This window comes from Tyto alba, unplaced genomic scaffold (genome assembly GCF_018691265.1).
Source record: "Tyto alba isolate M040663 unplaced genomic scaffold, T.alba_DEE_v4.0 Super-Scaffold_30, whole genome shotgun sequence".
NCBI lineage: Eukaryota > Metazoa > Chordata > Aves > Strigiformes > Tytonidae > Tyto > Tyto alba.
This window is the reverse complement of record NW_024881305.1, coordinates 2661402-2683614: the sequence shown is the minus strand read 5'-3', so window position 1 is coordinate 2683614 and position 22213 is coordinate 2661402. Positions and strand designations below refer to the sequence as shown.

At 55.3% G+C, this 22213-nt stretch overlaps 1 protein-coding gene across 3 annotated transcripts; it reads right to left on the bottom strand.

Annotated features, from left to right (window-relative positions):
- Positions 1-616: 616 nt before the first annotated feature.
- Positions 617-21001, bottom strand: TBC1D22B (TBC1 domain family member 22B). Of its 3 annotated transcripts, none has more exons than XM_042800029.1 (13): positions 20728-21001; positions 16019-16075; positions 14767-15080; positions 13680-13859; positions 13107-13177; positions 12569-12697; positions 12055-12120; positions 11035-11149; positions 4034-4140; positions 3644-3719; positions 3207-3334; positions 2871-2966; positions 617-2385 (listed from the first exon to the last, which is right to left on the bottom strand). In XM_042800029.1, the coding sequence occupies exons 1-13, from the start codon at positions 20781-20783 to the stop codon at positions 2257-2259; spliced, it is 1524 nt and encodes a 507-aa protein (XP_042655963.1). In that variant the 5' UTR covers positions 20784-21001; the 3' UTR covers positions 617-2256. The 3 variants fall into 3 exon arrangements, with proteins under 3 accessions (XP_042655963.1, XP_032840060.1, XP_009961592.2); XM_032984169.2 differs by lacking the exon at positions 20728-21001 and adding an exon at positions 19874-20221; XM_009963290.3 differs by lacking the exon at positions 20728-21001 and adding an exon at positions 16857-17526.
- Between the last annotated feature and the right edge of the window lie 1212 nt (positions 21002-22213).

Genomic DNA, 22213 nt, shown 5'->3' with positions numbered 1-22213 from the left:
CCACGGTGCCAGCCAGGACCCACATCTCCAGCACCCTCACAGCCATGTGGGAATGGATTTAAACCAATTTTCTCCGTTTCCAGGTCCTGCTGGGACACTGGGGACCGCAGTCACACGTGGGATGGTTCGAAGGCGGCGAAGTTCAGCCCGGACGGTGGGAAGGGCGGCATTTTCTGGGGTTTGGGATGGATTGGATGGATTTCTTGTTTTTTTTTTCTTTATTTTTTTTTTTTTCTCTGTCTGGGCTGTGGGGCCAGCACCCAGCTCTGGGCCTGGGGGGATCCCACAGTCCCCCAGCAAGATACAAAGAGGAGAATCTTCCCATTATACAGGTGGGAAAACTGAGGCACAAAGGTATGGGGGGGTAGGTGACATGCCTAAAGCCCCTCATGAGGCCAAACAAGGACTCACCTCCCCCCCCTCCCCATCCCCACTGCAAACACTTGCCAGACCACACAGCTCCGTTGTTGGTTTTGGGTTTTGTTACTTCTTTTTTTTTTTTAATCCATGTTAAACTAAGGACCGCCACGTATGTGTGTCAGAGAAAACAACAAAAGGCACACACAGAAATAAAGTCCAAATGCCTGAGAAAAACAACTCCAGGTCAGGAAAGCGGTTTCTTGAGACACTGTTTGGAGTTTTATTGGCAACAAGGCTCTGCCTTTCACATGCTTGGCCCCGGCCTCGCAGCTCGCTGCTGCCTTTTCCCCCCGGGAACAGCAAGGGCAAGCGGAGCGATAAGGAACCCCCGCGCCCCGCCGGGGCAGCCCCCGTCGCCCCGCGGGAGGGACCGGGGGGGCCCCTCGCCCTCCCGCATCCAGCCCTTGGCACCACGCGGATGGCGCCTGCCCGCGGGAAGAAAACAGCCCCTTAAAACATCCACAATCGGTTTGATTTAAAAGCAGAGGGCGGCGAGGCCAGCCCGGCCCGGGGAGGATGGCCCCAGATCCAGGATCCTTCCTCCCCGGAGAGTCCTGCAGCACTCGGATACCCTGTTTCCTCGACACAGCTCTCCCCCGCTTCCCGCCGGGAGCTCCCATCTCCTTTAAACGCCCAAATCCTCTTTGCAGGAGAAGCCTTGAGATCCGTGTTTCTGTCGCACCTCTTCCCGGCAGATCCAACACTGCAAAAACACGTTGGGGCAGAAATACCCGTGGCTCTGAAAGGTCCCCCACCTCCGGAGGGGTCCAAAGCCCTACGACGCCGTACCCGGGCGTCCTTCCCAGGCGTGGAGAGGGTGGGGAAGAACAAGGGGTGCACGTTATAAATATAAAATCATTATCTGCTACAAACAGAAGACTTATATAGTACATCTTTGACCCATATACACAAGAACACAATATACACAGAACGCCTCGGAGGAGCGGGGGCTTTGCAAGGGGGGGTTTGGGAGATGCTGCTCCCCTACCAGCCCCCCCTCCCCAGGCCTCCCCCTCGGGCCGGGGTGGGGGTGGGGGGGCTGTACCGACAGCACATCAGTCCCCAAAAGTCCCGTCAAGCTGACGCGCATCGTTCAAACCGCGCGTGGGTGGAGTGGTCGTGTGTGTGTGTGTGTGTGTGTGTGTGTGTGTGTGTGTGTGCCCACCCCGCTGCCCTGGGGGAGAGGGAGGCGCAGAGGATGGAGAGAAGGAGAGAGGGCAGGCGCGAGGGGCTCTCTCGCGAACCCGCAAAGTGCTTGGGGGTCTCCGGACCCTCGGAGCGAAGCTCGGCCCTGAGAGAAACTTCTTGCCCTGCCGCCCTGGGAGCGGGGAAGGATTTTCCAGCCAGGCGGGTCTCTGATAAGGCATTTTCATCTGGGAGTTGGAGCGAACGGTGTCAGAGAGAGAAGGGAGCAGATGGTGGCAGGTTAACACGAGGCAGCGAAGCCGAGGTGGTCCCAGCCGGACAAGCCCAGGGCAGAGGGAGGAGAGGACAGGAGGGCTTCGTCCTCGGCTCAGTTTATCTGTCGAACTGTCCCCCCGTATCCCACCCCCCCACCTCGAGTCCCTTCAAGCCTCTCTCCCTGGCTCGAGCCACCAGCACGGCGTGAAATACTGACGGTCGTTGGAGTGGCACATCCAGGCGCGCGGAGTGGCAGACAGGCACACGTTAAGAGGAGTTAAGACAAGAGTTGCTGTGAGCTTTGTACAGCGAGGAGCAGCTCCCGGCTGGAGTGTCCGAGGACTTGGGACGACAAAAATGCCACAGTGATCGGATCGGGCCAGGACGAGGGGGTGGGCAGGGGGGAGAGGGGAGGAGGGAGTCGCGTCCTGGCACCTATCGGCGGTAATGGTTGGGGGCATCTGCAAACATGTACTTGAGTCTGTAGGCTTCTGCGAGCAGGAGTCCAATTTCTTCGTTACCCCAGTGTATCGTGGGCAGGTTTTGTAACAACATCAGAAGGCCCTGAAAGAGGGGGGAGGTGCTTAGTTTGGGGTGGCTGGAGGCAGGGCAAAGATCCAGAGCAGGCTCGGGGCCGGCACAACCAGCGGCAGCAGCACTCAGGAACTTTCGTTCACCTCACTCGCAGGTCCCAAGGGCTCAGAGGCAGCACTGAGATGTGCTCGTGCATCTGGATCCGAATCAGTGAAGCACCTCAGGCGCCCCCGAACCTCTTGAGATGCTCCCACAGCGTTACAGCTGGACACCAGAAGGCAAACACAAAGGGACTTACCATGATCAAAGCTCGAGCCCAGGGAAGAGCTGCCCAACAGCTCGGTTCTGCCCTGAGCCCTGAGGCTCAGAAGGTACTTTTAGGCAAAGATCCTGAGACTGGATGATCTCAGAGCTAGCTTTGAGATGATGGTTGACCGTGTCCATGGTGGGCTCCCAACCAAAGCCATTCCCTCCCCTCTCCCCCCAGGGAATTACCCCCAGCCCCAAAGACTTACTTGGAAGTCTTCCTCGTCTAGGATCTCCTTCCGCCACTTGATCAAGAAGGCAGCGCAGACGTACAGGTGGAAATGTGAGAATCCTTCTGGCTCCGACTGCGGGCAGCAAATCTCTGCGTCAGCTCCTGCAGCTCAGCTGGGTCACGGCTTCCCCGGGCACAGACGTCTGGCTGGGCCACCCACCACCCAACTGCCTACAAATGTCCCAGGGCCACAGTGCTTTCCTTCCCTCACCTCCCCAGCTGCACGGTGCCGCCAGATCTCCATCCCGCCGCGCACAGGGAACTGGTCCCACAGTGACCAGCCAAGCAGGGAAGGCAGCGGGAGCCTGCGTACCTGGTAGGTGTCCCAGAGGCGGATGGTGCAGCGAAGAGGCAGCTCCCTCATAAGCAGATTGTTCATCCAGCGAAAGGCAAACTGCAGGTATTCGACCTCGTACTTCCTAAAGTGATTATGTACCTGCTCTGAAACAGCACATTTCACTTACACACCTGGCGACCAGGGTGCCCCAGCTCCCGCACACGGCGCTGCCCCCCAACGCGCCGGCTTTCACGCGCTTTCAGGCTGAGTCCTTGTTCTCCCAAACGCCTCCAACTCCTCACCCTGTGCTACCTGGACAGAAAAACCCTGTCCCCAGGGAGTTTGTGGCTGATATTACCCTGCCCTGCTTCCATATATGTTATATGCAAGTTGTCCACCTCCTACCCTTGCAGAGGCCTCCTGATGTTGTGACAAAAGAGCCTCCAACCTGCTCAGATCCCTCTGTCACCTACCATCGATCCGGCTGACGAGCTCCTCAAGGGCTTTGACTTTCTTCTGGATCCCTGGCTGTGCAAAAGTGTAGTTATCCTGTGGGGAGAGGCCACGAGTCAGAAGCAGCAGCTCTAACGACAGCTAGGAATGAGCAAAACCAGATCCCCAGGGAGCCGAGATCACCACGAGCACCATCATCTGCCTGCTGTGAAGTCCCTAGTCAGGACAGCGCCGGTTGGACAGCCACAGCGTCTTATTTCCCCAGGATTTTACCCACAGATTTAGCTCAGAGAAGTAGGAAAATCCCCCTAATGCTAGGACGTGCAGAGCGCTTGCCCAGACACAGAGAGGAGGTGACTGCACTGCTACCCCAGCAAGGGGAGAGAAACCTCGTGGCCCCAGAGGCTCACCTGTATCCCGTCCAGCAGCTTGCTCATGCACCAGAAGCTATCGGCTTCGATGCTCCGTAAAACATCCTGCGACAGGTTCGTCACATCAAAGTTCTCCACGTCCTCCTCTGCAAAACAGGGAGGGAAGAGCATCAGGAGGCTCACGGGACACACCGAGGGGCTTTATCAAGCCAAGGCAGGGCAAGAGGCACTACAAGGCTCCCTGCGTGATGCGAGTGGCCTGCCTGGCGCAGAGCACAGCACCCATGTGCTGACCTACTTCTCCAAGCCAGGCAAAAGGCAGAAGGACCCCAAAAGACTCAGCAGCCACGATCCAAACCCAGCCCAGCCACTCAGGGGACCGTGGGAGGGCTCCCACAGGGCTGCTGCTGCTGTCGTCCCTCTGGGGCGAGGGCTGTGCATGGACAAAGCTCCCGGCATACGGGGCTCCTCTTGCTGGAGCGCATCCCGCCCTGGGTGACAGCAAGTCGCTGGCAGCACCACAGGGAGAACTGGGAATCCCTCACTGCAGCCAGAAACCAGGGAAGGAAACGCTGCCCTTGGCCTGGGGCAGCACAAGGGAGCTCAGTTCCCACTCCCAGCCGCATTCATCAGCACCATCCCAGGGCTGCAACACAACAGAGGCACCCAAAAAGTGGCTGCTGACTCTGAGGACCCCCGAGGAAGAACTGCCAAAGCCTCAGAAACCACTGCGGGAGAGCAGGACTCTCGGGCACAGCTGCAAGGACCCAAGAGCGCACAAACATCTTCCTAGAGAGCAAAAAGGCCGAGTTATATCCAGCACAGAGCCTGGCAGCGTGGCCACACGACAGAGACACCGCTCAGCTTCACAGAGCTTTTCCTCCTCCTCAAGTCCGGCTGACAGGAGAGCTCCAGCAAACAGAAGCAGCCCCATGCACGGAAGAGCCTTGCTGCAGGGGAAGCAGAGATTTGTGCAAGCTTGTTTTTCAAATCCAGTGGACTAGGGGGTCTGAGAGCACAAAGGTTAGTGGCAGCTCTGTCCCCAGAGGGTACTCAGAGTACAAAAGGCTGCCCTTGCTTTTAAATGGGCTTACGGACCCCCAGGAAGGTCACGGGAGAGATCAGATGCCCAGAAGGTGGGAGAGTGGTGATGCTGGCTGAGTTTGGAGCAGAGATCGCCTGCTGCAGGCCAGGCCCACCTTAACCTGGAGGCTGTAGAAGGCAACAGGCACGGGAAGGGAGTGGAAGCTAGGGAATGGACAGTCAGGAGACACAGGGCTGGCCCTCCTGGCTTGGCTGACCCAGCGGCTTTTCTCCTCAGGAGGAGAGTGCCTGTCACGCCGCTAAATCAGATCAACAGATCCCAGAGCTAAACTGACCCATTTCCAAACCCAGAGGCTCAGAAACCCTAACAAGCATCTTTGATCTTGCTTGGAAAAGAGCAAGAGAGGGACAGGAGGGGGCTCGGGGCTGGAGCCGGGCCACCCTCTTGGCTCAGGTACGCCGCAGGGCAGCTGTCACAGGCTGCCAGTGCTCTGAAAACCGACGCTCGCAGACCCTGCCCACGGGAGGATGAGAAGTGCAGAGCCAGCAACTCCAACGCTGCTCCCACCTCTGGGGCAGGAGCTCAGCTCCGGAGCAAACTGCCACCGGGAGCTTTAGGGACAAGCATGGGCTTAACCCTGCATTAATGTGGCAACCTTGTGCTGCAGAAAGAGCAGCAAAGCTGCTTTCCAGCTGCAGGTCATCAGCCAAAACTGCCGGTTTCAGGCAATGAGAAATGCAGGCAAAATCTGATTAATACCCATCTCCTTCCCTAGACAACTGAGTAAGGAGGATGGGCACGCAAAAGAGTAGGACAGGGCCACACGTGTATGGCCAGGACTGGTGGGAGAGGCATGCTCAGCCATGCAGGGTTGAGCCTCATGCAGATCTCCCCGTGCAGCCCCAGGCATGAGGCCCGAGAGGGAGATGGGGATGTGGTGACCTGCCCGGGTGATGGGGAACACCCTGCTGCTCACACTGGTATAGGGACAAGAGGAGCAACCCTGCCAGCACCCCAGTGTCAAAGCAATACAGTAGCAGGAGATCCCCAGCACGAGCCAACACACATTGCAAGAAGCTTTGAAAAAAAAAAAAAAAAAAAATCCCAGGTCTCTGGAGTGTGTGGCACAGCACAAACATCTGCTCAGTGGCATCATTAGAGACACCGTGTGAAAAGGAGGGAGATACTCAACATATGGCTCTGACAGGGACTGAAAAGGAGCCAGCAGCGTGGTGACAGTCACCTGCAGCTGAGCTAGAGGCAGCCAGGACACTGCCAGCAGCGTCACAAGGTGCCCAGGGGCAGCTGGGGAAAGCAAAGTTCCTGTGAGTGACATTTTTGACAGAGCTCAGGGCAGACACAGGAGAAGGGACATCACAGTCCCACCTGAACCCCTGCCTCAAATGCCAGGCAGGACATAGCTTGGAGCAGATCAGAGGAGCCAGGGCTCCAGCCCCCCACATCCCTGCTTTCCATAGGGCAGCTTTAATGACTCCCCATATTCTGGCAGCTGGGGCTCAGTGCAGGACTAGATGCCTGGAGAGCAGCTAAACCCAGCCTCAGCTCACAGCTCTGCACAGTAACGGGCAAGTCTGCACGGCGTGCAGCCAGCACCAGGTCCAGGGCAAAGGCAGAGTTCAGGGCAAGCTGGGTCAGGCAGTGTGACTAGTAACACCCAGGCACAAGGCTCTCCTCCCCTTCATCCGAGCTCCACTTCTGCTCCTGCTTACAGGGAAACAGAGTCTTAATTTAGCCATGATTAGGTTTTAGTAACAAAGCCAGTTAGGAGCGAGCAAGACCAATACTTTCCATGGCACCGCTCCCCCTCTGCACACTTGGTGAAACGCCAAACGGGTCCCAAACCCAGGACAACCCCTTATGCAAGGCCTTGAATGAGGGATGAAAGCAGTGTCAGACGCCGAGATGGGCAGAGAGCACTGGGAGAGGGTGCAGGGGCCAGCACTGTCACTACCTGGGGACGCTGAGCTCATGTCCAAGCTCTGTCACTGCCATTTTAAATGAAAACACAAGCCAGGAGAGCTGGGAGTGACTCGAGAGGGGCTGCAGGCCCTGAGCTGGGAGGCAGTTTTAGCAGGACTGGCAGCTCAGCAGCCCTGTGCTTGCTGGGCCCTCTCTGGTCACCCAGAAAAAGGGGCACGCCGTTTCTTCTGGCAGGTGCCCCGATTCCTCGGACGCCAGACTGCCTCTCTCTACCCTCACCGCTCAGCTCTGCCTCCCCAGCGGCGCTGGCAGCCTGCGTCCATCCCAGCTGGAGCAGCAACAGCAGGCTCAGCTGCTCCTGCAGCCTCGACACCTCCCTCGAGCTCTTCCTGACAGCGGCACCGGCTGAAAACAAGCAGTGCTCAGCAGTCTGCGGCAGAAGCCATCGGCCAGCTGGGAGGAGGAACAGCTCCAGCTATGGAGCTGGCAGTGGCAGGGGCCCAAAGTGCCCGTGCTTGCTGCCAAATAGCCAAGGCAGCCCTGTTCATGCAGCAGGCAAGTAAAGCATCACAGGGGAAGGTGCTTGCCACGCTGAGGGAAAGGGGAAGCCACAGCAGTTAAATCTATTCCGTCAGCCAAGGGCTCACGGCAGCCTGCCCACCACCTGGAAGGAGGAGGAGTTTTGCATCCAGACTGGGTGCAAAGTAGAGGAAAAGCAACTGGTCCCAGCTGGCACTGGAGAATGGGGCAGAGGAGTTCAGACACGGGGACTGGAAGCCCTGGGGAAGAGCTGCTCCTCCCTGCTTCAGCCTAGGTGGTATTTTTTGGAGCCAAAGGGGCACACACACTGGATTCAAGGCATTTCTCGGAAAGAAGGGGGAAGCCTTTCAGTCAGGCTAGGGAAATGCGGGTTAATAATGGGGCTGTCCAGTTCCCAAAGCATCCCAGGGCAGTTAGAAGAAATAGCTTCCTGTGAATGTGTTTCACTCACTGGTCCTTCAGGACCCATAGAAGCATACACCCTTCCCTCCCCACACCTCTAGAGCCAGGATGGAAAGGCATCAAGTCAAAGACGCGGCAGTACGGCCAAACTGCTCTAACTACTACCTTGAGCAAGCTGTGCTTAACCCCTCTGCACACAAGGGTCTGGGAGTTTGCTGGGTTACTGCTGACTGACAGTTCATTGCTCACATCAACTTCAATGAAAGGAAGCTGTCAAATTGTTCCCTGAATGTGCTTGATAAGCTACAGACCATCCCCTATCCAAACCACCCACCTTTTCCCCGTGGACACATTCTAGCCCTTGGTGGGAAGCCAGACAAGCCCTGAGGGATGTTTTAGGCCTTGATCTAGTAACTGATATATAATGGAGAATGGAGACACTATCAACCAGACACATTAATCAGCTGATGAGCACCAAGGAGGGATTTTTAATTGATCTGTAGAAAAGTTGATTTGTTGTCTGCAAATGCAACGCCTGCCCAAAGCAGGGGATGATGGGTTAGAAGTCTACAATGAACGTAGAGACGGCAACCAGCCCATTATTGGAGGTGAAACTGCTTTATGAGAAGCCACTAGATTGAACAGAAGAAGACCAGGGTGTCAGCCTGACCTTGTGCTGCACAGCTAATCAAAGTCAACAGCTTGTGAACTCCCACCTCTGCCTGTCAGCTCTGAATCACACCCCCACCCTCCCCACACACACACCCCCACGGTCCCTGGAGAGCTGCAACGGTCCTGCTGAGACAAGCCCTTCAAAAGCTCTGACACAAACATCCCGGGGAAGACGGTGGGCAGCTGAGCCGAGGAGCCAGCTGGCAGCACAGTGGGTCCCTTCTAACATCTTGCAGTCAACAAAACACCCGCTCCGAAAGGAGAGCAGGGGCAGCAAACCCAAGAGGTTTCAGGATGGAGCCAGTGCTGGTGCCAATTTCCCAGAGCCAGCTTTCAAGGAAAGGCGAGGGAAACTTTTCCAGGCCAGTCATGCACACACCTTTGAATGTGGAAGCACCCTCAGGTGACCCTCAGGTGTACGAGCCCTTGGTGACTCTGTGGGCAAGGGCTGCCTGAGCCACACAGATTGTCTCCTGTTCCAAGGGGGATAGAGATTGAAGAATACAAGTAGAATTTCCTTTGACCAAGAGATTCCCCACAGAAAGGCGAGTTGTCCCTTGGCACATACTGCACAAAGATTATCAAACTGTGCAAGGCCTCTTTTGATTCTCCTGCTGCAAGGACTCGGGTGCAGTGTAGACTTGGTTGATCTCGGGATCCTGAGAATTAGTGATCCAACTGAGAGAGCCTTCAGACCTGCCCTGCACCAGCTCTTCAGGGGCCTGCCAGCAAAGGCAGCTGTAGGAAAGAGCCAATGCTCCAAACCAGAGACTGAAATCCTGTTGCAGAAGGGGCTACATGGCACTGAGCACTGCCAGTTCTTTCCCACTTACATTCAAGGAAATTACTGATCTTGTCCTTAAACTCTGACTGCTACACAGCCAGACCAGGGAGCAGGTAGCCATCGAGACAGCTTGTGACCTAAAGGCTGGCTTTGAATCCCAGGGTCTGGGGACAGAAGAGGGTGCATGGTATTGCTTGGCCAAATTCAACTCAACAGGTCTCACACGGAGGGCTTTTTCCTCCGACACAAGTTTCAGAGATAGCTGGAAACAGGAAAGTCACATTCAGAGTGCAGTCAGGGGTGAAAACAGCCCTGGAAGATGGTGAGAAGCATGACCCCAGCAAGAGGTGGACAAGTCTAACGCAGCATGAACTCCGCAGCCACATGCAGAGAGACTTGAGCCCCGACACCCAACATGGTAGAGGACTGCAAGAAGCCACACCAGGTACCCACGGGCAGCTCTTGATGCTTCAGACCAGCTCCCTTCTTGCACAGATCTTGCACTGTGCACAGCTCTGCTTCTAACCCAATAAACTGATCCTGAGCAATCAGCCTCTGCCAAGACTAAGCGCCATCAGTGCCGCTAAAGCAATAAGGCACAGGAGAAGCCGCTCAAAGGGAACCGGCTCAGATCTGACCCAAGAGGCTCTTGACCTCCCAGGAAAGGGAATTCCCTCCAGCTGGTAGCAGAGCCACATTTTATGCCTTCTCCTTCAGGCCACGAGGAGCAACAGCACTTCCTAGGGATCAATCCTGACCACACCGGCTACCACAGTGGAAACTGAGGTGGCTTACCTCTTCACAACACCCTCAGAAGCAGCAGATCACTACCAGCTTCCAAAGCCTCAGCTAGATAGTGGAAGGCTTCCACAGACTTCACCAAACTTTTGATCAGACCTTAAAAATATTTGTTCAACAGGATTTCCCTATTACTAACAGTTTTATAAATTCTTTTTTTTCTTCTACTTAGAGTGAAAACTAAGAGCCTTTAGGCATAGGGATTACTACATCCCAGCATTAACGTCAACCCCAAAACGCAGCTAGAGCTGGAGAAATAATAAAAATGCTATGGGTGGAAATGCCTTGATCTCCGTCTAAAAGCAACTGTCTAACAAAAAAGCCAAAAGCAGCAGGGAGATGTCAGCTTGCTTGCTAAAACTCTCAGCTTGAGAAACACACCTGTATCAGCAGCACGGGACAGGAATCTTTATTTAAATAGTTTATTTTACATTCTCAGCAGGGTCTCTTTATACTTCACTCAATCCTCCTAGAGTAAGAACTAGCTGCAAGCTCAAGCTTTGAGAGCAAGACCTTCCCCTCCCCCAACTCTGTATATCAAGGCTTTGCCTAAACTCCCTCAGCACCTAAAAGACCCCATTCTCCTCTAAGCTGTAAGGTTGTTAAGTACATTCAAATGCAAATCCAGCCTTAGCACTTCAACTTCCGTGGAGCTCAGCACGGTTATGAAACTGAAGTAAATTCAACCAGGCAGCACAGATACAGTAAGAGGTCAAGATGCATCTCCAGCCCGGTGCTGAAGGAAGAACACATCATCCCCTCCAGAAAGGCAAGCTTTTCTGATGCCAGCGCTTCACACTATTTCAAACACTGCGGTCCAGAGCCAGCACCATGCTTCAAACAGCAAAAGTCACTTACCAACATACTCAGAGAGGAACACAACAAAGAACGGAGTGACCAGGTCATTGATTCCCTGCACATAGCCGCTGGCTGGGTGTCGAATGGCCCAGATAAACAGGATTCTTTCAAAGATCTAGGGAAGAATGAGGGAAAGCAGGTACCTGCATTAGCCGTGCACAAAGGAGAGGCAGAAAAGCGTAACAGCTAAGCTGAGGGAGCGGAGATCATGCGCTAACAGGCTTTTCTGCAGCAATACGGGTAAGATAAGAAGCGTGCAAGTCCTAGGAGAGACTCCTGCATGATACAGAACCCCCACACAGGTCAGCCCACACTTCAGAGAACAAGGCAGCCCAGGCTCCTCCTCAAAGCCTCCATTTGAAGAAGTGCAGACCCAACTTTTCAAGATCCAGGTGGCCTAAGACCCTTCCACCCCTAGGACAGTGCTACTTATTAGCAGAGCAGCACGCCTTGCTGAGCATCATGTGGAAAGCTAAGGCTGTTATCAGCAGCGTGCTCCCAGCAAAACATCACAGGTCGGGATAGTTCCCAGCAACCAGTGTGTTATTTCCAGACTGCCCCAGCCCTGGGACACGATGCTCTGACACAGCACACACACACACCCCAAGGTTGTTTCTGAAGAGGACAGATGCTCACACCTCCTGGCCACCTCTCAAACCCATCCCTGCCAAGGTTTCTCACACACTGCTTCACACAAAAGAGGTTTCATAGCAAAACACAATTGATCTCCTGTTCTGGTTCACATTCCTTAAATTGGTCTCAGAACTAAAGCTTCAGGTCTCTTACCAACTCTTAGCTACATCTGGCCACAAACGAGCTGATCTCATAACCCCTGAGCTCCAAGTCCGATGTCTTTCAGAAAGACAGGACAAGACTGAACAGTTTCAGCAGGTATTTTCATCAGGAGCTGTCAGCCAGGGAAGTTTCCTTGCAAAGCTAACTCACTAGTGGCAGTAGCTGGTCTAACTCCACACACACCCCCCATGGAAAATGTGGGGCAGGAGCTTCTCTCCTCCTTACCTCCTGGACGAGCGGCTGCTGGAAGAGGGGGATGAGTGGGTTGGTCCTTGGAATGTCGATGTGGATCTGGAAGATACGAGTGGGTTACACACACCAGCTGCGCTTTCCAGGGGCACAGTAACACATCAACAGGCTAACAGAGGGGAATCCACCCCTCAGTGTCCCCCCAGGGGAGAGCTGCACTTGCTGGCAAGCACAAGGAGGGCTACAGATGATGGCTGCACCAAGAAAAATCATCCACAGTTTTATCTCCAGTCTTCTCTACTCAAGTGTGGGTAAGTGCCCAGAGCTGGGGTCTGAAATCTAGTTATTAGATCAATTTAGGGAAGGCTTAAACTAATACCTATAAGAAAACAGACAGAAACATGGTGCCCTGCCCCAAGCAGAAGACTCCTGATAGCTACAGCTAGAAGAAGTCCTAGCATGACCTCAATCACATGGACAAGCAGCAGCAAGAGGGAGGAAAGGGATATAACCAAGGCAGAAAGTCAGGCAACAGGCAGAGGGCTCGTACCTGTCGGTAGGTGTCTTGATGGTGTTCTTCATTCCGGGAATCATAATACTGCTGGATGAAGCCGAAGTACTCCTCCCGCTTGCGCTGCAAAGTCAGCTTTCTCCTCTCCATGTTTGCGGGGAGATAACCCTGTGGCAGGAAAACCTGTGTCAGGGCAGACCCTCTTCCCTGACCACAAACCATCCCCTGAAATCCTGCCAGAAGCATCAGGCTCAGAGACTCAAGAGCTGGGGAAAGAGACTTCATGGGATTTGAGTTTCCTAACCCCTGATGTCTTTACTGATGTTGGAGCAGCTCAACTTCATGGAATTCAGTTTCCCAGAGGGAACCACACATTCCCAGCACCAGTCTGGGCTTTATCCTGAAAGGATGTAGCAATCACACCCCCGACCAAAAAAAACCCCACAGCTCACCCGTAGGCTGGGCACAGATACAACATGAGCAAACCTGGTTATGGGACACATGAAGGTCTAGGAGTGCACGTCCCTGGTTCAGCACATTCCCCCCAGACTCCTGCGTCACAGCTCCAAGTACTCACTGAGAGGAGACGCCACGTCACGGGCCGGACCTCTCTGGGCACACCAGGCCAGCTGCATTTCCTCAGCTCATCTGCAAACGGACAGTGGTGGCAATGGATTAGATCCTAGGCACGTCCAGGCACCACTATACCTAGAAGGAGAGGAAAGCCCAGTCTGCTCCTGCAGGCTCTGGAGACACTGAGCCTCCAGGAAGGCTCCACATTAGCAATGACTGGGGATGTGGGTCTGCAGCAAGGGAAGCAGAGACTTTTTCAGCTCAGTCCGAGCACAGGACTGGTGGGGCTGCAGGGGCCCCAATCCTCCGGAGCCTCAGTTCTCACATGGAGACCAACAGTCCCCAGCGATCACAACCATCATTTGTGAGATGGAGAAAGACTGGAAACGGACAGGCAGCTGGTGGAAGACATAACCATCTGCCAGCAGAGCAGTCTGTGCAGCTATCCCACTTGGAGCAACTGCAGGTAGTCATTTTATCCACACTGGAGCAGACCTGATTGCAACCTGAAGCCGCCGGCAGGCCCCCTCTGCCTCCCCCTTCCCACCCGCAGGCACCCCCATTTTGCCACACTCACCCAGGTCCGTGTTGTGGCTGGAAAGGAGCTGCCGAAACTTCTCCAGGCGGGTTTTCTCCCTCACTGTCATGGGGGGAGCACCCGAAGCATTTTGGTCAGAGATTCGGGCGACGAGTGGAATGACGGGCCGAAGGGGAAGGGACTGCTGCTTCTGAAGGGGGGTCCGCACACAGGCCTCCTCTGCAGGGAGCAGGTGCTGCAGTGAGGTGGGGGAAGGAGACTGCACCTCTCCAACCCTACCTCGTTCTTCTGGCCACTGTCAGAGACCTGCCACTGCAGAGATAACCCCTCTCTCCCGCAGCCCCAGCAAACAGGGCATCACTGGCCCACTCCCACAGATCAGCTGGTTCACAGGCATCTGTTGTGGCTCTTCCAGCATTTCCCTGCCATTTCTCCTTTCCTTCCTGCCTCCTGCATCCAGACACCTGACTGCCAGTGGATCAGACTTGCCTCTTCACGTGGGAAGCCATGGGCAGACGGACACAGGAGATGAGGCAGAAGGAGCTGTGGGAATCCTACAAGAACTGACCTTCAGATAGATCCATTCTGCTCACCACTGATCTAAATAACGATCAAGCTAATTGCAAGTGCAGAGAGGAGGCGACGGGCTGTCAATGCCACCTGCTGGGTTACTTATGCAGCACAGGCAGCCTTCTGCCTGCAACAAGGGAGGGTGAGCAGGGACTGATGCTGCCCAGTTCTCTGCCCAAGCTGTTTCGACCCAGGGTCAACCAGACCTCATCCAGACCTTTATTAAGAGCAGTGCAGTGGGCCACAAATCACGCAGTGAGAGAAACCCCGAGCAAGGACTTAAATTTCCAAAATTTCTTAGCACCCAGAACCTCTGCGACTGACATGCCTGTATGCAGGATATTGAGCAACAGAGGAGACTGAAGCATTAAGGCCAGGCCTCTGAAAATGCCTCCTTGGAGTACAGGATACTACAAGGAGGTGAAAGCCCCTGCTGAGCTTACGGGCTGTGTCACAGCCTCTCGCCCGTAACATGCGAGTAGCGGCAAGAGGCTGAGTTCAGCAGTCAATCAGGAGAGCAGCAGAGCAGGAGGCTGCTCCTGAAGACGGCTCTTACCAGATGTCCTGGAGAGCTGAGCCTCGCTGCTGGACTTGATGACCTTGCAGTTGGTGGGCATGTCGCTGAGAGCGGACTGGGCCCGCTCAGGTTTTGCCCGCAGCTTGCTGTGGTTCTCCAGAACTTGGGCTGCCGTGGCCTTGGCCACTTTAGAGTTCAGAGTTTGCAAAGAAGAAGAGGAAGAAGAGAAGTCCTCATCTTCATCATCACCAATGTCCCAGGCATCACTGGTGTTGCGGGCAAACTCGTGAAAGCTGGAGGCCTTCTTGCTTTTCATAGGCAGCGCGTTGGCCTTGGTTCGGTCCTTGATGAAGCTGGGAGCCAGAGAGAAACAGTGTCAGAGCAATGCTGTCAGACAACTCCCTACGTCCCCACTCCAATCAGCCAGTCCCTTCTTCCAGTTGCCCCATTCCTCCTCCCAAACCCAAGGAATGTCTTAAGTCTCTCTGGGCTGCCCGCTGCTGGGAGACAAAGCCTGCGCTGGTATGATGGCAGGGCACGGAGGCCACAGTGCCAGCAGGCAGCTGGAGAGGTGCCAGGAGTCCCAGCTCAGAAGGGCAACGGGGAGAGACATAAGACTCCTCCAGCTCTGCCTCTCCCCACTCTAGAGAAAACTGGTAGATTGACACCCAAGAAATCTTGCGACCTGGGGAGAGGCATGTCAGAAGCTAGACGGAGACAGTCTGCGCTCGTGGATACTCCTGATACAGCTGTGACAGCTCCCAGCAGACAGACCAGCCTGGTGCTTTTCTCAGGCACAGGAGGAGCCTTTGCATTTACCCTTAAGCTACAGGAGTCAAAGTCCACCACCTGAAGCGTCACAGAAAAGGGGGAACCTTCACCGCTACACAGCACGAGATAGAGACAAGGAGGCAGTTCAGATCAGCCTTTTCCTGCCAGGAAGGGTGCTGCGGTTTTCCAGCCCAACAGCTGCCAGGCAGCTTTACTTCCCCTTCCCTTAATTCTTCTGTCTTCAAAAGGGAGCAGAGGGCTCAGACACCATTGCTAAAATACACTCCTGTCTCCTTTGATGTGGCTGGTACGATATGGATTTCTGGCCATAAAGGGCACCAGCAGATAAGCTTTCCCTGCAAGCTTCCACAGAGCTCAAGACAGCACTGCACAACACTGCTGCCCTTCTCTGCTGGAACATCACAGTGCCAGAGGATGCTGGAGATCGCTACCTACCGCAGGACTGAGACAAAAACCTGCAAAGCCTCATGGCCTGCGTCTCCAGAAGATAAACACTTACTTTTTGGTGAGCCGGGGATCCAGCGGAGGATGCTGTGCTCCATAGACAGGTTGAATGCTGCAGAAAGGGAAAAGATAAAAAAAGCCAATGCAAGAAGTCACAGAGCACCTGTGAATAATCTCCTCAGCCTAGACTGAGGTCACACTTCTTCCCTGTCGTCGGGAGCTGAATACAGAACAAAAGCAACTTCAATAACCTTCTGTCTTCAAACCCTTAGACCCAAAGTGCCACATTCAGCTGAAGAGTTGTTCTTTGCAGCAGCAAAGAGAAGCCTTGTTTTAACTCTCCAGTCTGAGCTGGGATTTGAGATCTGCTCTTTTCTGCACCACCCATTCACTCCGAGTGATTGTGTGTCTCAGTCCCCCTGCCTTACACACTGATGTTCATTCTCTTTTCCATCAAGGGGATTTCCAGGTTTGGGAATTCACGCTTCTGAGCCCTGTGGGACAGGGAAGGACTCTCGCCAGTGACACTGGGGCTCCTCTGCAACACACTTGAGGGTTTGAACCCCATGCAGTCCCTCAGGCTCATAGCCAACACTACAGCAAAGCAGCCTCTAGTACAGTACACAGTCTGACTCGGGTCCAGATCTCAGCTTAATCAACTACTTCCTATGTGGCCTGAAATGAGTCACCCCATCTCAGTCCCTCAGCTCCCTTCCCCATGGAATGGGACCAGTGAGACAGGGAGCCCGAGGGCTGCAGGCACTATATGGGGAGCATCACCTCAGAGAAGAGCTATTAGATGAGTGCTCATCACTAGTTTTACAGGCTCTGGACACATGACAGGGATCCTGAATTATTACCTCAATTGCGCTAACTATTCACAACCACCCCACCTTGAAAAACCATCTCTGGAAAACAAGTCCTCCCCATCCCCTGGTACACAGGATGGTCCCGCATCCCACTGTGGAGACGGGCTCATTCAGATCTGGCACACAAGGGACAGGCTCCTCTTGGGTCAACAGAGCTGGCCTGGTTTCCAGGAGCTGCAGATGGTGCCCGGCAGTAAAACGAGCAGAGCCCAGCTGTGTAGGAGGGGGGCTGGCAGCCTGGTGCAGCTGGAAAGCGTGCTGGAAACCAGTTGATGTTGGGGAGGCGGCAGCAACAGGCCCAGCTGGCAGGGGAGAGATGCAGAGATCCAGGGCAGAGGCTGGAAACAACACAGCACAGAAAGATCCTGGTGGTGAAGCCCAGCGAGGGGTGGGCTCGCTGCTGCAGCGGCCGCCCCTCGGGGCTGGAAGCGCTGAAAAGGCTCACTGTGTTTACCCACGAGCGATCAAGCCTAGGAAAGAGTTTGCTGACTAATTAGCATCTAGGAGTCAGGACAGCTATTAAGCAGAGGCACCCCCGTGGGTGGGCATAGCAAGCAGATTATCAGGAGTAAGAAAAACAACCCCTTCAGATCAATGCTGCTTCCCAGTGACTCATGGCAGCTCCTTGCAGAAGAGGAGTCGGCCGATACCCAGCGCCGAGCTCGCACCGTTTCGTGACAGCAGTCACAACACTGCTCCGCTCTGCGCAGGGACCCACACGCTGCTGCTGGGTGACCGTTTTGAATTCACGTGCAAAGGCCTGAGCTTCACAAGCCAAATGAACGATGCGAGTTAGAGATAGGGGAGGGGATGTGGCAGCCAGCTCTGGGTGAGGAAATCCTTTCCTGAGGCTCTGAAGCAACTGGCCAGTGCCTCCTCTGGCTAACTGCCGACACAATGGCAGAGGGTCCCACCTCCCAAGCAGCTCTTTTTAAAGAATTTGAACCCAGGCTCCCTCAAACAAAGCATCCCAAGCTGATCTAATTGCACAGCCCATCAGCCTGCGCTCCCACACAGGCGGCTGAAAATGACAGTCTCATTTCCAGCAGGCTACAGAGGCAGGGCTGAACACCACCATCCTGCATCAGTGAGCTCAAACTGCTGCATGAAGAAGGTTCTCCCCGTGTTTGTCCCATCTTTGCTGATTCTCTGCCCCATCCACCCGTGCAGGGGGTGCAACAGGAGGCGTGCAAATGCTCCAAGTTGTGCAACAGGTGACTTCTAAGATACACGAGCACTTGCGCAACTGTCAGACAGCAAATTTGCACCGTAGTATCCGTGGTACCCTCGATGTCTCATCCCACACCTTTAGCTCACGTCCTTGCAGCTGACTCCTAGCAGATCCTACAGCTCCACACCAAGGTGCATTATCACATCCTACTTCTAAAGCTGAGAAAATTGAGGCAGGGGAGTGATACTACCAAGTGATGCTCAGTAACTTTATTTACTCACTCTTGTCTGGTTTTCCCTGATGCACCTTGGCTAGATAAGTCTGCTGTCTCTAAGCTTAACTCCCCGTCTGAAGCTGTTTTTACCTGACTTTTGCACGGCCACAAAGCGCAGTGCAGGCACTACCTCTCAGCAAACACACCACTGGGTCAGGAGCTAAGACCTCAGTTGATGCTGTGCTCCCAAACTGACTGGGTGAGTCCCCTCTTCTGTCTCAGTTTAGTCTCTTTAGGACAGGCATTTCTGGTTACCCGTATGTTCAGTGTCTGGCACAACGGGTGACTGACAGCGTCTGGTACAACGGCTGTGGTATCTGCGTTACACCACTCATGAGGAGATCATCACAGGGTGTGGGTTATTGACACTGCAGCAGAAAGCTTATCCATGAAACCTCAGTGCCACTTTGGACACAGAACATATTTATTCCTAGCAGATTCTGTTTCTACACCTTTAAAACAGCATTTACATACCACTCACCAGGGCCTGGCTGCCCATCTCTCTAAAGAGCAGGAAATAAAACAACCCATGGCACAGGATAACACACCAGACCAACCTGTCAGCGCATCCCCAGAAAATTACTGGGCCGAGAATTCCCAATGGAAAAACCATGGGGCAGTACGGGGAGCATGAAACAACACTTACTAGTTCTGCCACCTTAAATCTGCAGGGGAAAAGCACCAACTAAAGGCTAATACAACTAAGTGATCAAATGCACAAAGTGTCACAGAAAAGAAGCTAACAGTCTCCAAATCCTCCTTCTGCCAGCTTGTCAGGGCAAAGAAAGGAGAGAGCCAAGAATCTGTACAGGAATAATCTCTCAAAGCTCAGACAAAAAAGAAGAAAAGGAGCTTCAAATCTAGTGACCACGGATGCAACCCGTCCCACCTTCATCCTTCATGTCTGTGTTGCCCAAAACCTGTCGGTACTGTCCCTGGAAACGACTGGCACGCAGGGTATTTCGAGGTGGTAGCAAGCCTCCTGGACAGCAGGATATTTGCCAAGCAGCCAGTTAGGAGCAGGGGAGAACTTTGCCAAAAACTTGACATTGGAGTGTATTGTCTAGGCAGGACCGGCTGCCTCCCAGACCGGTTCACCTGGTTTGAGCTTTCCAAGCTGAAGCTCAAAGTCACTCACTGCAGAAGAGAGATGCTGTCTTAGACCACCAGCTGGGAGCACGACTGTGACCTCTGGGTAAGGGATGGGAGCAATCAGGAGACAAAATGACCCAGGGAGAGCACAACATTTTCTTCCCCCAAGAGCAGAAGAGGAGGAACACGTAGTGCTCATTGCTTTCTCTTTGCTTGCCACAGGTCCGGATTATCCTGCCAACCTGAGGGAGCTGGTGCAGCGACAAAGAACCGAGTGAAAGCACATTAGAAAGAGAGATTTAACTGGCCTAGCAGGATTTAGAGCCAACTAAGCATTTCAGACTGCATCTGCACACCAGGAGGGGAAGGGCAGGGTTCAGATAAGGTAAATGAGAGCAAACACGAAGAGCACCAGACAGGACCAACACTTGTGAGAGATTTGGGTGCCCTCTCCCCATAGAAGCCTTGCTCCCAAGGCCTTGTAGGGAGCATCTCCTTCATCACCTCCAGCCTCTTCATCCTAAACACCACTGGAATCGGACATTTCACTTGTTTCTCCCATCCCTGGGTAAGTGCAGGTGTCTTGACAGGAACTGGGTCGTCACATCCAGAGGAACTGAAGCAGAAGAGGTGCACAAAGAGAGGCCCCCACGGTCCCTCCTATTAGAGGTGGGCCAGGAGTGACACCCCGCAGAGGAGAGGACAGTGGGGGGGCATGTGCATTGGCAGGGGCACCTGTTTGGGACAGAGTTGCTGTCACGCAAGGTGACATCTCTAAACGCTTCAGGAAGGGATGAAGTTTCTTCAATATCTGTGGAAAGGAGGATGGTACAGCCCTGGCTCCGAGGCCACCCCAGGGAGGCCTTCAAGGCCCTGACCCCCTCCACCCTGCTTCCCATGGGGCAGAAGGTGCACACAGGGGCCCCCACAGACCCCACCCTGCCCTACAGATAAGATCCTGGCGCTACCCTTGTCCCTTATACAAGGGGACTTCCTCCAGCAAAATTCCCCTGCCTCGTAGCCTGGGGTGCCCCTGGCATCCCCCCTTATTGCAGGGGCAAACCCCGGGGCCCCCAGCCAGGGAAGATACCCGTGGTACCCCACACCTTTGCAGGGGGGTACCCCTGGGCCCCCACACCCTTGCAAGGGGGTACCCCAGGACCCCCAGCCCCACAGCCAGAGAGGGTGCCCCTGACAGCCCCTTCCCAAGGCAGATAGACTGCTCCAGCTGACCTACCCAACGCCCCCCCAGCTGAGAAGGGAGACTGCGGCCCTTGCACCCCTTCATGGGAATATGGGGGGGGGGGGGGGGGGGGGGGGGCCGGTCCCGGCCGGGCCGGGCCGGGCCCGTCGCTCACCTGCCCGGCAGCTTGGCGCTCCGCTTCCAGAACTGCCTGCCGCTCTCGGCCGCCATAGCGGAAGGGAGGGGCGGGCCCGGCCGGCCAGCCAGCGAGCAAGCAAGCCCACCGGCCGGCCGGCCCCGCGGCGCGGCAGCGGAGCGCGGAGGAAGGCAGCGGCCCCCCCGCAGACCGCCTCACCGCCGCCCGCCCGCAGCCCCCGGCGGCGCCATCTTGGGCCCGGCCGGGGAGAGCGCCGCCATTGGCCGCTGTTGGGCAAGGCGTTATCGAGGAGCCAATCGTGAGCGGGAGGAGGGGGGGGTGACGTCGGGTGAGGGGGCGGGACCTGCAGGGCTGGAGGTGGGGCTGTGTGAGGCGGGACGGACCACCTGAGAGGGGGAGGAGGGGATAAACCATCCCACCTCGGGCGGGGGGAGGGTGAAGGAAACCACGAGCACTGAGGGGCATGGAGCGAGGCACGAAAACGGAGCTGAGGCGGCGATGCCTGCGTGAGCCGCGAAACAACGAAAACCCTGAAAAGGGGTGGGCGGGTAGGGTTAAATAACGCCCTGGGGGAGAGTCCACTCACAGGGCCGGGGGTTGACACGCCCGGCAAGCACCTGGGTGAAACCACCATCGGGAGAGGGCAGGGGGAAGCGGGTTAAACCACCCGCGGGGCCGCAGAGGGGGAGGCGATGGGCAGAACCATGCGCGGGGCGGGACACCCACACGCCGTGCGGTGGCAGAAGCTTGTGGCACCTCGGGGTGGCTCCGCCGCCAACCGCGGGTGTCACAGTCCCCTCAAGGATTCAAGGCCATTTGGGTCCATTTCCACCCACCATCCGAGCTCCGGTGCCAACCTGTCCCCTCATAACGACAATCGGGGTGAGGGAGTAGCCGCCATGATGGGGCGAGCTGTGAGGCGCAAGCAGTCGCCCCCTGAATAAATGGGGGTAAACTGAGGGAAAAAAAAAAAAAAAACAACCAACCAAAAAAAAAAAAAAACAACCAACGCACAGGCGTCAAAAAACCCACAAACTTTCCAGGTGACGTGGGACCCTGCCTGCCCACAGGGCACTGCCATCCTGAGGAGAAACCTCACCACAGGGATGTCCGGCAGCCACCGGGCCTCAGTGGTGCTGGGTGTGGGCAGAGCAGGACGGGGCCTCCTGTCACCAGTGTCCCCTGGGCTGTGGGGACATGGGGACCTCCCGCTCCTGAGGGAAACCTGCGATGGCTGCTGCTGAATTAGCAGCCACCTCTCAGGGTCAGGCTGCCGGCATGGCTGTTACCCCAAGGGTCAGTTCCTCACGAGGCACCTCAAGTTTTCCGCACTTGCAAGGGACAGGGCGATGGCAGGAGGGGAGCTGGGTGTCCCTCGGGGTGTCTCAGGCATTGGGGATCATCGGAAAAGGGATAATTATCATCATCAGCTCAGCCCCTTGGCTAGGGTGGACACACAGGGCTCCCGCCATCCCCTCAGGGTCGGGCCTGGCTTGGTGGGATC

Bases quoted from the DNA above. Each gene is read 5' to 3' on its own strand.
- TBC1D22B (XM_009963290.3), bottom strand. From the start codon at position 16,942: ATGAGCCCGTCTCCACAGTGGGATGCGGGACCATCCTGTGTACCAGGG. The intron at 16,076-16,856 runs GTGGGGTGGTTG...CCCTTTCTGCAG, and splicing joins TCCAGAGATGGTTTTTCAAG to CATTCAACCTGTCTATGGAG. The intron at 13,860-14,766 runs GTAAGAGCCGTC...TGCTCCCTGCAG, and splicing joins TCAGCTCTCCAGGACATCTG to AGGAGGCCTGTGTGCGGACC.